Genomic DNA, 15313 nt, shown 5'->3' on the forward strand with positions numbered 1-15313 from the left:
ACTGGAGTGTAGTGAGGGCCAATCAATCCTTTTCCTGGAATTAAGCTCTGAGATTTGTGTATAAGGAGTGTCCCACAACAGAATAATCGATGTCTTCAGTGTGTGGCAGAATTCCCTCTACCTGATGCATATTTACAGCCTCCAGAAATCTGAATCTCACCGTGTGTAACCCTGAGAGAGCCACTCAGCCTCTAGACTTCCCTAAGTCCTTGTCGCCAGAATTTAATTAGAGACAGACATTCCTTCTAAAATTCCTATATGCTATGTTTTATTATTATACTCAAGTGAATTAAAACGAATTCTACTTGGCATTTAAGCTTTTTATTTTTCATGAAGTTCCTTGAGCTAACTGGGAATACTTTGGGTGTTAAAAATATCCCCATCTTTGGGATCCTTGGTCTGCAGAAATACGCTTTATGCTTTATAACTAATCTAAAATTAACAACTCAACTTGGTTCTTGATGAGTTTAGTGGCACACCACCCAGTTCTCTAGCTTTCGGGGACCAGCCCTTCTAATAACCAAGTCAAATGTCCAGAGTCTTCATCTCATCTAGGGGATCCTAGGGCATTTCTCTCTGCTCACCCCAAGAGCTCTGATTCCCAGGCTGACGAGGCATCCTGTTGGTCTTGTGACCCAGCCCATACCGCCGCTGACTTCACCATCTTGTCTGGGCATGAGAATCATTGCCCCTGGCTTTTTGCAACAGCTCTTGGTGATGAAGTCACTGTGTCCTGTAAACGCTCCCCTGCTTCTTCCATTTCCCCCAAATGCCGCCAACGCAATGTTGTTGTGTGTAAAAGTCGTTTACTGAAGGATTGGAGGCAATGAGGTTGATTCTAGCTTAGTGAAATGTGAAGTCCAAATGGAGCCTGGACTTGATGGTTCTTGAAGTCCCACTGACATCCCGCTGACGAGCAATTTCAAATGCCTGAACAGAGCGACAGAATCTTCTGGGAATTCAGAGGAGGGGGAAATTACTGATGGCTGAGGAGACAAGACAAGGCTTTAGAGGGAAGAGGGAATGTTTGAACTCAATTCTGAAGATAGGATTTCAGAGCAGAAGAGTTAGGGCAAAGGCATCCTAGCTGATGAAAAGGGCCCACATGAGAGAAGATTTGGAGAACATTTGGGGTGCATATGAGGAAGGATGAGTAGTTGGTTTGGCTCAAATACTGTAACCTGGTGCTAATCAATAAGGCTGATAATGATTGTTACCGGTAGTAATGAAAGAGTCATGTATATTTCAAGTTGCCAGATTATTTAGTAACTAAGCCAACTAAAAGTAAAACTATATTTTGTGATCTTAACTATTAAAAAATAGTCTGCATTTTTTAAAGGAATCTTTTTTTTAAAAACTTTACTTATTTATTTATTTGAGAGAGAGAGAGCAAGTGTGAGCGGGGGGAGGAGCAGAGAAAGAGGGGAGAGGGGAACACAGCAGACGCCACACTGAGCGCAGAGCTCAAGGCAGGTTCAATCCCACGACCCCAAGATCATGACCTGAGCAGAAATAAAGAGTCGGCCACTTAACTGACCGCACTACCCAGGTACCCCCAAATAATCTGCATTTTTTTAAATAATCTGCATTTTTAATAAGTTTCCAGATGGTCCTGGTGCTGCTAGTCCAGGGACCATGCTGCTGAGGAACAAAGCCTCAGGTGGCTGGTATCTGTGATTGCCTATGTGTAGCGTAACGTCTCCTAGGTAGGAGGCTGTCCATGAATGGTTGTTGAACGAATGAATGAACATAGGAAGGAAGTCCTGACGTCAAAGATGATTTTGATTATCACATACCAGGCAGGGGCTTTTATTTATTTATTTACGTATTTCTCCATTTATATATTTTTTTGCAGATGACTCTGTTTCATGGGTCAGTGCAGAAAACTTATGGATTTTGGGAAGATACATGGTTCACCTATCATTTGAAGAAATTGTGAAAATTAGTCCTTTAGAAGTAAGTGGGAAACATACATTTCCATGTTCCCATCACCGAGCCATCTGGGGAAAGGTGTATTCTAAACCTCTCATGTTCAGCCAGTCGAGGTGCCCTGGAAAACTGGATACCCACCTCGGCCAATATATCTTGAATCTCTGAAGAAAACTCTTGGGATGAGGCCTCAAGTCGTTGGTCATCAGATTGCTTTTAGTGCAGACGAACCAAGAAAAGAACAAGAATTGTAGACAACCAGGGTAGCTCCAGTGTGAACCAACATGATATAAAGAAAATGTTGGCTGTGAACCAAAAATCATTTTAGGGTATTTTTGTATTCAAGAAAGGCCAAGGACAATAGCTATAGAGTTTCTGGTCCTTGGAAGCATGAACCCAAATCAAACGAATCATGGATTACTAGCGACTTCTATTTATAGCTACTTCTATTGATAGCTATTTCAGTATGAGCAATGATTGGATTTTAACGGTAGAGTTTACAGTTAAGAAATGTACAAGTTCTAAGGTTACTTTCACTCACTGGCCAACCTGTCTGTCCTCCTGTTGTTGACCCAGTGACACTGAAATCCCTTGGGCATCATGATTCTGGAATGCAGTCTCCAAAGCATGTTGCCAACAGGGAGGCATTCATAAAGACTTTAGGGCTTGCCTCCAGTTTTTATCATGTGTGTCTTGACTTTCTCCTGGTCAGTGAGAGAAGTGTTTGTATCACATGACTGGCTCTCTCAAGGGCCAATTGATCCAACAATGTCGGCTTATTATGAAACCAGACGCAGAACCAGGTTCTTCTTTTTCTTTATCTTTTTTAAAGATTTTATTTATTTCAGACACAGAGACAGAGCACAAGCGTCAGGGGGAGGGGCAGAGAGAGAAGCAGGCTCCCAGCTGAGCATGGAGCCCGACATGGGACTTGATTCTAGGACTCTGGGATCATGACCTGAGCCAAAGGCAGATGTTTAACCAACTGAGCCACCCAGGTGCCCCCAGGTTCTTCTTTTTAAGAAAAATTTTTAAAATTTTTAATTGAAGTATAGTTGACGTATCTAGGTTCCTCTTTTGACCTAGGGGGCTGAGACTATTTCAAACATCTTTCAGTTTTGTAATCTGCAGTTATAAAATGGATTAACCTCAATTTTACTTTCCCAATATTGAGCGAACTTCTGGAAGTTAGGTGGAGATTAAATTGTTAGGAAGCTGGACCCCTGGGGAGGAATTTCTAAGATCAAGAGGTCATTTGCAACTTTTCTTCATCTTCTAAAGTGTAGCGAAGGGAGGCAAAGCCCCACCGGGTACCAACACTAAGGGGGAATTTTGTATGGACAAAGAATAGAATCCACAAGGGAGAGACGACTTCATGAGCACAGAATAACTGCATAGAAAGATGGGAGACTTCAGCTTGATACCCTTGGACACCTAGGCAGAAAATGAATAAGAACAGAAAGAATCTGAATGGTGTATTTAATAAAGTTGAATCTATATATTTCTATCTTTCTCTATATTTGTATCTTACCAAGGGAGCACACACTGTTTTTCATCACCCGAGGCCCATTTGTAAACTTACTCATCTACTTAAAAAAACACCCTGATGCCCCAGAGTTTGTGGGCCATATTCTCTGACCTCCCCATAACAAATCTACAAAGAAATGTGCAAACATTAGCTTCCAAAGAGTTCAACAGCTCAGATACTGAAATATAACACTTTCCTAAGTGTTGGGTTGAGGAGGAAGCCAAAACAGTTGTGACAGACCATTGAGAAATCAGTGACAACGGGAACTGGGCATCTCCGAGTCTCTGAGGTGGGGCACAGCGTGGACCACTAGGGTGGGGCTGCTCGGGGCCACGTCAGTCCTCCTCACCAGTCTTCCTGCCCTTGACCACCAGATTGGGCTGTTTATCAGCTATGACAATGCCACCAAGCTGCTGGACACGGTTTATGACATCACACCCGAACTGGCCCAGGCGTTCCTGGAGAGGATCAGCTCCTCCAGCTTTGACATGAGGAATACCTCCACCATCCACAGGCAAGGGGCAGGGGTCCTCCGAGTTGTTTCCCAAAATGTGATCGAAGCACCAGCTTCCTCTGAGCAGCAGAGGACCCTGGGAGGGAAGGGAGGTGGCTGGTCCATCTCTTTAAATAGCCCCATGTCTCTGTGCACATGAGGGGAAGCATTTCCCCAAAGAAACACCCTTTGAAGGAGTTATAAAGTGGGGTGAGGTGGGAACAAATTCTTTCTGAGCCTCTCCTGTGCCAGGCATTTTATGCAACCTTATCCAGTGCCAAGATTTCAGCTCTGAGCATGGAAATAGAATATCTTAAATACTCAGTTTTCTGTCCAAGGTCAATGTGTAATTTCCATTAGGGTGGGTTGAGGATTGGAAAGAGCTTTTGGGTCCCCATATTTGTGAACCTCTTATTATCCAGATTCTCAGGTGGGGGATCCACAGATGACATCAGCTCTCTAATTTAAAGATTGTAACATGATCCTCCAGGTGGATGGGCCAGGAGCTGTGTACTTGGTGACCCCAGAAAGGGGTCAGACGCTTAACGCCTGAGCCACCCAGGTGCCCCATGTCAGTGTCTTTCTGAGAGGGTCAATCCAGGTGGAGCCTGGTCAACCAGGTGGTCCAGCCATGCTGAATTGAATAGATTTCATACTAGCTCTAAGAGCATCCATTAATGAAGGAGTGCCTGGTGTCCACCAGGAAGTGTGCTGATCTTCCCATTGAACTCTCACAGTACTCCTGATTCCTCCGTTCATCATATTCATTGTGATGTGCTATGGTGAACAAAGCCAACCTCCCTTTTATTCAAGGCTCAGAGAGACAGGGTCACCCTGTACAGTGGTACACAGTGTGGACTGCTCAACTGTGCATGCAGCAGCTTGGCAGAGAAGTTAAGTAACTTGTTGGATCAAATATCCCATATAGCTGGGCTTCAAACTCTTGTTGGCCTGAATCTGTGCTCTTAACCACTAAGTACAGTGCTCCCAGCTAGACCAGGGTTCAAATCTCCCCCCTGCCCTTACACTGTCCTACTTCCTGTCTTTTTCTTTCCTTTTGAGGTCATCATCATCTGAGGTGAGCAAACCCTCTATCTCCATGTGGAAAATGGGAGTTTTCAATGGCCTCAGCATCACACTTCCCTTGTGTCTCTGACTGCCCTGGGAAGAGAGATGGTATAGCTGGATGGATCTAGTTTTAAGTCCTGACTCCACTACTTTGTCTTTGGCAACTTACTTGACTGCTCTGTTTGCCCTTCTGTGAAATGGGGCTAATAAGAGCATCTACCTCATAGGGTTACTGTGATGGGGTGATCAGGTACAGGGCTCAGCATGATCCCTGGCATGTGGTAGCTGCTCTGACCATCACTCTTGGTTCTGCATGGGACAGGGCTGTGGTTGTGGCCCCCAGCTCTGAGCCCCCCGCCAGCACCCTTATTTTCCCACACAGGCTGGGGCTGCTGGTCTGTTTCTACGATGACCTGGATTTGCTGGATGCCGCAGTGGCCCAAGTCCTCCTCCACCAGATGATCAAGTGCAGCCACCTGAGGGGCTTTCAGGCTGGGGTTCAGCAGGTGCAGTGGGGCGCAGGGCCCTGGGGAGATGGCTGGAGAAACGGAGAGCAAAGTCTTGCCTGGCCTTTGAGAGAAAACACGTCAGCTTAATCAGGATCTAGGTTCAGCCACAGCAGATGGCATCTCAAATCCTGGGATGAGCTTAAAATGGGAAGAAATGACATAAAGCAGTATAAGGGAAAACCTGGGATAGATCAAAATTCAGAGTGGCCACCTTGAACTTAACCATGTGTAAGGATTGCTTGGGATCTTCAATGTGGATTCTGATTCAGTGGGTCTCAGCGGAGCCCTGAGTGGAGACTGTACTTTTTTTTTTAGTAAAGATTTTATTTATTTATTAGAGAGAGCACAAGCAGGCAGAGGGAGAGGGAGAAGCAGACTCCCCTCTGAGCAGGGAGTCCGACATGGGATTCCATCTCAGGACCCTGGAATCAGGACCTGAGCTGAAGGCAGACACTTAACCAACTGAGCCACCCAGGCTGCACTTCTGACAAGCTTCCAGGCGATGCTGAAGCAGCTGGTCTGGTGACCATGCTTGGAACAGAAGGAGATAATGCAGGGTTCTCAAACCTGGCTCTGCCTTAGTAGCACCCCACCAGCTCCGTCCCTGGAGATTCTCAAGGTATTGGTCAGGGCTGTGGCCTGGGAATGGTATGTTTCAAAAAATCCTCACGTGATTCCAGTGTAGCCAAGGTTGAGAACACTGGATTACAGTGTGTTTACTGAGTTCCTAGACCAAAGTTCTGGGCAAACTGGCACAGACAGACTTTCTCATTTCCCCTTCCCTCCCCATTTCTCTCTCCTTTCTTCCCTTCAAGTGTCAGTTCTGCCTGGCTTCTTTTTGTTTTTGGCTCTTTTCATTTTTTTTTTTTAATTGAAAAGATGATGTGAGAGCAACATTAAAATTTTGGGGCATCTGGCTGGCTCAGTTGGGAGAGCATGCGACTCTTGATCTCAGGGTTGTGAGTTCGAGTCCCGGGTTGAGCATGGAGCCTACTTAGAATTAAAAAAAAAGAACATTTTGATAATGCCATCAATAATTCCACAGTAGTTTTTCACATGTAACTATAAAATTCCCGATCCCATTTGACATTGGACATAGTCATAATGATCTTCACCAATGCATGTTTTTATTTTCAAGGAAAAGGATCTCTCCCAAGCCAACTCAAACCAAACATCAGAAGATGAATGTATTTTAAAGCCACAGGCATAAGCGGTGGCCGTTCTGACAGAGAAAGTCCAATACAGTGAAGATATAAGAGTACCCTTTGGGATCACCTAGCTCAGTACTTCCCAGACCAGAGGGTGCATCAGAGTCACCTGGAGGGTTTGTTAAAATACTGGTTGCCGGGCCTCAAACTCAGTGTCTCTGGTTCAGGAGGACCCGAGCAGGGCCTGAGAATCTGCATTTCTAACAAGGTTCTGGGTCATGTTGCTGGTCAAGGACCACAGTGCTTTGCAAAGCACTGCTCAAGCACATGTCTCCGTCTTACAGATGTGGAAGCTGAGCCGCTGGGAAGGAAAGCTGCAGAATTTGGAGACCCCAGAAAAGGCTGTGACAGCTTTCTTTCATTTCACTCTGCTGCCCCCCAGTGGCCATTTCAGTATTGCCTGGTACACTGGTGTGCACATTTCTGATAGGAATCCACTGTTCCTACAACTTCAGGTGTGAAAACATGAACCATTCTCATTTTTGGGCACAGAGGTCATGTAGCAATGTTCTTTACTGAGAGTGGTTAGGAAACACAGTTAACTATAACTAGATAGGCATAGTATAATAAAATCATTGTTAAGGCGATCCCAGAAACGTGAAAATCTGTGTAAGACCTAAGTAAAAAATATAGAAAATCATACTTCCATTCATGTTATGACTATGTGAAACATGCTGTAGTTTACTTATTTTTGTAAGATTTATTTATTTATCTGATAGAGAGATAATGAGCATGAGTGAGGTGTCGGGGGTAGAGGCAGAGGGAGAAGCAGATTCCCCGCTGAGCAGGGTGCCCCACGCAGGGTTCGATCCCAGGACCCTGAGATCACGACCTAAGCCAAAATCAAGAGTCATCCCCTTAACCAGCTGAGGCACCCAGGGGCCCCTAATCATAGTTATTTTTATGAGGAGTTTCAGGAGATTTTACTTTCACTTAAATAAAAAATTATTTTTACATGGATTATATATTATCACAAAGAACACCCTGGATGTTTCATGAAAGAAAAGCAGCCATGTATATGGATGCAGAGTTCAAGGTCACAAAAAGACAACAGATGCTATGAGAGGGTGGTAGAATTATGGACAAAGTGAACAAAATTTCCTTCTGCCTTGTTTCAAGGTTGATTTAATAGCAAGTTAATATTTAAATGAAGTACAAAGTGAATTTGTAGCATATTAAGGTCAAGGCCAGAGGAGGTGGTGCTCTTCATTGGGGCGACTCATTGTCTGGTCAGGACTCCTTGGGCCAGGGTTGGGGAGGGTGTTGTGACTACCCCAGGGCGTAGGCAGAGGGAGCCACTGTGCTGCTTGTTACCCACCCTCATGCCAGCTTGCTCCCCTTCTAGCTCAAAGCCGACCTCCTGGACATCGCCATGGAAAACCAGACCCTCAATGAGACTCTGGGCTCTTTGTCGGATGCGGTTGTGGGCTTGACCCACAGTCAGCTGGAATCCCTCTCCCCCGAGGCTGTGCATGGTGCCATGTCTACCCTCAACCAGGTCTCAGGCTGGACCAAGAGCCAGGTCATCATCTTGTCTGCCAAATACTTGGCCCATGAGAAGGTCAGTTGGAACTCTTTTTTTTAATGCTCTGAGACCCAAGGGCCAGTGACACACAAGGACAGCCAGTCAGTACGAAGATGGTGCCAAAGAGGACTCGCTCTGCCGTTTACTAGCTGCGAGACACTGGACAATGGGCTTGCCTTTTTGCCTCAGTTTCTCTATTTGTAGGATGGGGATAATGATAGCGCCTCTTCTGTAGGAGGGCTGTAAGGATTCTGCGGGTCAGTACGCAGGAAGAGGTTGGAACATGTGACCTAGAGTGTGAGCTCAATGAGTGGTGGCTGTTGTGTTGTTTGCAAAGCTTGGGACCTATTCCAGGATTTCCTTGCTTGTTATTGAGGCTGCAAACACGTCCCTCATCCTGAGATGAAAGATAATGCTATTTTATTCATTTTGGGCAGCAGGGAGGGAATTGTCCTTGCAGAAGGTCCTGTTTAGAGGGGACAGGAGCCTTATTAGTCCATGTCCAGTTGCTCCTGGGGTGGGAAATGAGTCTTTTTTCCTGGGGAAATCATTTCTCTGCCCTGGGCTCAGTAAAAGGGGCTCCAGAACCCTGAGCCCCTAAGTATTTTGGTGTCCTGCTCTTTCTGTCTCATAGCTGTGTCCCGGGATGCAGACTAGTTCATGAGGACTGGACTGGGGACCAATTCCAAAGTGACAATAATAACATATACATTAAGTACTTCCTGTGTGCCAGGTTCGGGTCTAAGTGAGTTAATTGTTCAATGTTCTCAACAACCATTTGAGGTCAGTAGTATGTTCTGATCTTCATTTTCTATGTCATTCATGAGGGGCACAGAGTGTGTAAGGGAATTGCCAGGGTCCCATAAAAGGGACACAGCTGGGATTGAACCCAGGATGTCTGGCTTCAGAGTCTGCTTGCTTAACTCCCATGCTGACTGCCTCCAGCATGGCACCATGGCCATGGTCCATCCATTCTTACTTTCTGACTCAAGGCCAAGGCTAGCCCATTCTTGTCTCTTCTAGCCTCATGGCAAATTAGTTTGAAGGCTTGGCTGCCCTCCTCTGTTTTGACTGGGGCCCTGTGAGTTTACTTGCACAGTGAAACATGCATTTGATTTCAGGGAGCTGAGGGAGACCGTCTTGTTCCTCCCAGTCCTGGACAAAGTGACTTGTCTCTTTGGTGAAGCAATTGTTATGAAGATGCCAAGAGCTCGAGAGGTCTTGCCTTCCTTGAGGATGGTAGAGACTATCCATTCTACAGAGCACAGCAGGCAAACCACACAACTGGCTTTTTGTAGAGCTAAGGAATGAATGTTCCTGATTATATGGAAAACCATCTAGCATCTTTACTCTAAAGGAAGGAGACAAAACAAGTAGAGTTTCTGATGGGGCAGACAGCCACAATCCTATCTGTCATAAAATATCAGACCCATATCCTGAAACATTTTTTTCAACTCAAAGCTTCTACATGGAGATAGATGAGCATGGGGTTTGCTGTGTCAGGGGACTTCATGAGAAAAGTGGGCTACCTGGGGGCCTTGTACGAGGGGGTGGGGCTAGGTAAACTGAGAGCCCCATGACCTACGTCAAGGGGCAGCTGCTGGTCAGTTCTTGCCATCTGTTGCCGATGTGGGCCTGGTATTGCCTGGTGCTCAGATTTTTTTTTAAACCTGGATTTTAATGGAAATTACCCCCATTTTAAAATGTTGTCAGCTAGTCCAAGTTCAACACACACCCAGAAGCCCATTGTATGGCCAGCTGTGGTGCATGGGTCATGACTTTTTGATATTTGTACTGTGGCCTCGGACAGCACGGTATGCCCTGGGCAGAGCACTAGCTTCATGTGTTGTGTTTTGATATTGACTCTCTTTCCTGATGGAAGGAAGGAAGGTCTGGGAGGGCAGCATGTGTCTTGCTTCCAGTCGTGCCCCTGGCACCCATCCAGATACCGGCATGCAGTGGGGTAAGTGTCTCCCAGGTGAGAAACCAGAGTAGAACCTCATCCTCCTCGCGGCCGGTCTTCCCAGGTGCCGTCTTTCTACAATGTCAGCCAGATGGGCGTGCTGCTGGCCGGGATTGGCACCCAGGCCTTCTATGGCATGGATTGCAGGGACCTCCTGCAGGTCCTGAGAAGCACGGTCTCTTTGCATGTGTCCGACTTGTCACCTGCCCAGAAGCAAGGTGTCCTCAGCAAGGTGAGAGGAAGACATCGGGTCCTCAGCCGTGTGGTTCACAGAGCATGTGGTTTTGGGGTTTTGTGAGTGTGCTGTGACTTTGGGCCATTGACTCAGGGCTGGGGTTAGCTGAATCTTTGGTGTGTTCTGAACCTTGCCCTGATGGCCACTTTCCTTCTTTTCCAGAAAGAGGTTCATGCTGCATTTTTCTTTTCTTTCCCTCCCTCCCTCCCTCCCTCCCTCCCTCCCTCCCTCCCTTCCTTTCCTCCTCCCTCCCTCCCTTCCTTTCCTCCTCCCTCCCTCCCTTCCTTTCCTCCTCCCTCCCTTCCTTCCTTTCCTCCTTCCTTCCTTCCTTCTGTCCTTCCTTCCTTCCTTCCTCTCTTTCTGTTTTAAAGATTAATTTATTTATTTTAGAGAGAAAGAGCATGAGTGGGAGGGGCAGAGGGAAAGGAAGAGAGAATCTCAAACAGACTCTAAGCTGAGCCTGATGTGGGGCCTTGAGTTCATGACCCTGAGATCAGGACCTGAGCTGAAACCAAGAGACGGACAGTTAACTGACTGCGCCACCGAGGCGCTCCAAGGGTCACACTATATTTCTTCCCAGACCCTGGAGCTTTCCTTAGCCAGTTGACTCTGGAAGACTTTTCTTAAATTAGGTTTCTTGATATGATAATGTTTTGAAAGTTTGTTTTTCAAATCTCAAAATGAATCCCGAAGTTCACAGAGTGCTTCTGAAAGCCCCTTCCATGATTTGAAGTCACACCTATGTTCCTCTTTCTCCCTTGGCAGTGGGTCGTTGGGCGTCCTATTCTCTCACACCTGCTGTGTCCAGTTGCAAAATCTGTTAGGAAATGAAACCCAAGGAGTTGGACTTAAAATACCAACACCTTGCAGATAGCAATAGCACGTCTGGTTAAAATAAAGAATGTGGGTTCTGGAATAAGATGGACTTGTGCTTGAATCTTACTTATCAACTTTCAACCAGTTACTTACTAAGCCTCAGTTTTCTCACCTGCAGAATGGGGGTAAGGATAGTCCCCCACCTCAGAGGGTTGCTGAGCAGATATGGTGGATTTCATGGCCTCTGAAAGCACTGACACAGTGCCTGGCCCTTACCCAAAGTTCAGTGCACCTTCTACAAGGTGGTTATTATGCTTATCCTCACTCTTGGCAGATGATTGAAGCAGGAGATACTACCTCAGGCATTGTGGAAATACAAGGGGCTTTCTTTAAGGAGGTGTCTCTTTTCGATTTACGGAGGGAACCTGGATTTAACACTACAGTCCTAAAGGAAAAGGAGCTTCGAAGGAGTCAGGTATGACCACTGAGGATTCTGACACCAATTTGGATGTGTATATGTTGGGGGGAGTGGGTTCCTCACACCAACAAGGAATTCTCCAACATCAGTTGGGTGTCCTATGATTCATCTCAGTTCTGACCCTGTCAACCTGGTGATGACATCAGATCCCACAGGTCAAGGGTCCAGCCCTATAATCCTACACCCCCTGCCCCTCAACTTCAGATGCCAGTCACAAGTCCTCGTCCCCTGTGCTTCTGACCTACCAGCTGTAGATCAAAGGTTCCAATGACCACCCTGCCCTACTTTGGTTTGATTAACTTAGTCAAGCGCTCACAGAACTCAGAGAAACATTTTACTTACTAGATCACTGCTTTATTATAAAAGGCTATAACTCAGGAACAGCCAGAAGGAAGAGAAGCATGGGACAAGGTGTGGGGAATGGGTGCGGAGCTTCCATGGCCTCTCCAGATGCGCTACCCTCCCAGCACCTACACCCGTTCACCAACTGGAAGCTCTCTGAACTGGGTGCTTTTGGGTTTTTATGGAGGCTTTATCACATAGGCATGCTTGATGAAATCATTGGCTGTTAGTGATTGATTCAGCATCCAGTCCCTCTCCCCTCCCTGGAGGTCCAGGGTGGGACTGAAAGTTCCAACCCTCCACTCACGAGTTTGGTTCTTCCAGCAACATCCCTCCACCCTCAGGTGCTTTCCAAAAAGTCGTTCATTAACATGAGAAAAGAGGCCTTGATTACTCTCCCTGCTTAGGAAATTCCCAGGGTTTTAGGAGCTGGTGCCAGAAAAGGGAATAAGAACAAATAGAGATTTCTTATTGTAAATCACAATATCACAACCATGATGCCCAGATCGCTCCTGGATTTCTGACTCTCTGCCTTGTGGGAAAGCTCCGTTTTAAGGTGAATTTGGTAAAAGAAATTTATTTCTGTGTGATTACACTCAGGGGGCAGAACCCCATAGTATTAAGAAGTTGGACAAGACCTGAGCATGAATTTGGGTGCTACCATTTATTAACTTTGGGGGAGCCACTTCTCACTCAGCCTCAGTTTTCTCAGTGTGAAATGGGGATAGTTTCTTTCTTTTTTTTAATGATTTATTTATTTTTTTTAGAGCTTGAGAGAGAGAGAGAGCATGTGTGCACCTGCTGAGGGGTGGGGTGTGGTGGGGAGGGGCGGAGGGAGAGGGAGGGAGAGAATCTTAGCGATAGGGAAGACTGGGGTGGGATAGGGTTCCAGAACTTGATCCTGCGCCTGAGGAAATGTCTGGGGCCACACACAGAGCTTAGGGAGCTTACCTTCCTAGCTGTTCCTTTCTCCTGGGCCTGGCTGTCATGTCACAGATGCCTCTGCCTAACCCTGGCTCATAATTTATTCCTTTTGAGGAATTATGTTCAAAGTTTCAGAGTCTATAAAACAGATGAATATCATACTTGATCGCATCTGCAAGTTAGGTGTTCTGTAAAATTACGTTCCTTAAAACAAATGACTCCCCTGCCTACTAGGTATTGTTCTTGTAGAGTGCCCATCTGGGAGGGTTGGAGGGCAGCGTGTGCTGCAAGTAGGAGTTACTTTATTGATGGTACTTTCTAGCCCATCTTGGTCTGTTCATCCATCTTCTCTTTTGCTTCCTGGGAGCTAGTAGGGGGGCATGGACAGGGGCTGTGGAGGGTCCTCAGCTGATCAGCAGCTTCACAAAGCATAGGAAATAAACCTCCAGCCTTGCTTCCTGACGGCTTTGCTCCTCATTTGTGTTCTAGAGCACAGGGGATCCTCCAGGTGTGAGAGCATGCATTCTGCAATCACTCTGACACTGGTTCAAATCCCAGCTCTACCACCTAGCAGTTGTGTGGGCCTGGGTGAATAACATAGCCTGTTAGGCCTCCGTTTCCCCATCTGTAAAATGGGATCATAGTGTGTCCTCCCCATAGGGCTTCACGGTGCTGGGCACACACTGTGCTCCTCAGGGTGAGTGAGTAAGTAAGTGAGTGCTCTATCCGTACTGGCAACCATTCTCTTCCCTCAGGCCTTGTTCCTGTATGAGCTTCTGTCAAAGTCGACCAGAAGGCCCGAGGAGCTCCTGAGGTAGGCGAGTATACTTGGCCTGGGGGCTGATGAGCCCTTTGGAGCCTAATTTCCCAGGAGGGAGAGTTGGACAGTCAGTCTGTAGCCTGTGCCCATCAGACCTGCTTTCTCTTGCCCCTTCTTTCTTCTCCCCTCCCCAGCCCTTCTTCTCCTGGGTCCCTTGTTCTGTTTTCCAGCACAGGGCAGCTGGTCAAAGGCGTGACATGCTCCCACATTGATGCCATGAGTGCGGACTCCTTTCTGACCCATTTCCACTATTTTGAGAACAACCTCTCCCTGCTCTCACCCTATCAGGTACCATTACAGCACGTTCGAGCTTCTGATTCTCTCTCCCTGCTTGGATTGACTATGGCAGCTTAAAATATTTGTGCCAGGATTATTCCCATGCAAGTGATGATGTGGGGCCAAATATTGAGCCAGGTTTTCTCCAGTTTCTTTTTTATCTTTTTTTAAAAGATTTTATTTATTTCTTATTTATTTATTGACAGAGAGAGACACAGTGAGAGAGGGAACATAAGCAGGGGGAGTGGGAGAGGGAGAAGCAGGCTTCCCATGGAGCAGGGAGCCCAATGCGGGGCTCGATCCCAGGACCCTGGGACCATGACCCGAGCTGAAGGCAGACGCTTAATGACTGAGCCACCCAGGCGCCCCTCCAGTTTCTTTTTTAAAAGCTCCAGATAACCCTGTCTCTACAGCCAGAGCTTCACCAGATTGGTTATTCTAAACTCAGATCGAAACTCAGATAAAATACAGTTGTAGGGTACACCGTTTGGCATGTTCGTAATTATGTTCTGAGACTGAAAGTCATTTCCCTCCTTCCTGTCCTTTCCAGAGGTAGCCTGGAATGGGAACAGTATTTTTTTAAAATTTTTTATTGTTATGTTAATCACCATACATTACATCTTTAGTTTTTGATGTAGTGTTCCATGATTCATTGTTTGTGCATAATATCCAGTGCTCCACGCAGAATGTGCCCTCTTTAATACCCATCACCAGGCTAACCCATCCCCCCACCCCCCGGGAACAGTACTTTAATAAAAGTATTTTCTTCTTCATTTAATACTTCATTTTCCAAATGGTTAGGGAGACTCTTTATCCTTTTGGGGAGACCAGAGGCGGAAACTGACTTTTCACTGGATCTAAGCAAGTAAAATCGGGCCTTGGGAACAGTGTTTGGACTTGGGAGTCTAAACTTTTGGTGGGACAGAGTCCTGAGAGGGTGAGCAGGCAGATATACAAGGCATCTTCCTGCCTCTGGCCTGGCGTGTTGTAGATATGAATGAAAAGTTTCCAGATAATGAATTCTCTCCCTGAGAGCCAGGAAATAAGCTTAAAGCTTGGTGTATAATCCAAGGTCCTTAGAGGAATAGGCAAAATTTTCACAAAGCCCTGTCATTCCCTTGCATTCAGTCAGTGGTTCTCCAATTTGAGTATCAGCATTGCCTGGAATGCTGGGGTTGTTTGATGGGTATTAAGTTTCA

At 46.3% G+C, this 15313-nt stretch overlaps 1 protein-coding gene across 7 annotated transcripts in view; it reads left to right on the plus strand.

Moving 5' to 3' along the window:
* Positions 1-15313, plus strand: part of OTOA (otoancorin) — a 61331-nt gene that overhangs the window by 13670 nt on the left and 32348 nt on the right. For 2 of the 7 annotated variants that reach the window (XM_028090391.1, XM_028090396.2), the window contains exons 9-17: positions 1856-1956; positions 3832-3971; positions 5401-5524; positions 7020-7190; positions 8081-8296; positions 10288-10455; positions 11609-11749; positions 13774-13832; positions 13973-14126. In XM_028090391.1, coding sequence (XP_027946192.1) covers positions 1856-1956; positions 3832-3971; positions 5401-5524; positions 7020-7190; positions 8081-8296; positions 10288-10455; positions 11609-11749; positions 13774-13832; positions 13973-14126 — 1274 coding nt within the window. The remainder of the gene's footprint in view (positions 1-1855; positions 1957-3831; positions 3972-5400; positions 5525-7019; positions 7191-8080; positions 8297-10287; positions 10456-11608; positions 11750-13773; positions 13833-13972; positions 14127-15313) is intronic. The other 5 variants (XM_028090392.1, XM_088029029.1, XM_088029030.1 and 2 more) reach the window with 5 other exon arrangements.

This window comes from Eumetopias jubatus, unplaced genomic scaffold, assembly GCF_037043125.1.
Source record: "Eumetopias jubatus isolate StellerSeaLion01/CBP00866 unplaced genomic scaffold, mEumJub1_p1.0 scaffold_12, whole genome shotgun sequence".
Taxonomy (NCBI): Eukaryota; Metazoa; Chordata; class Mammalia; order Carnivora; family Otariidae; genus Eumetopias; species Eumetopias jubatus.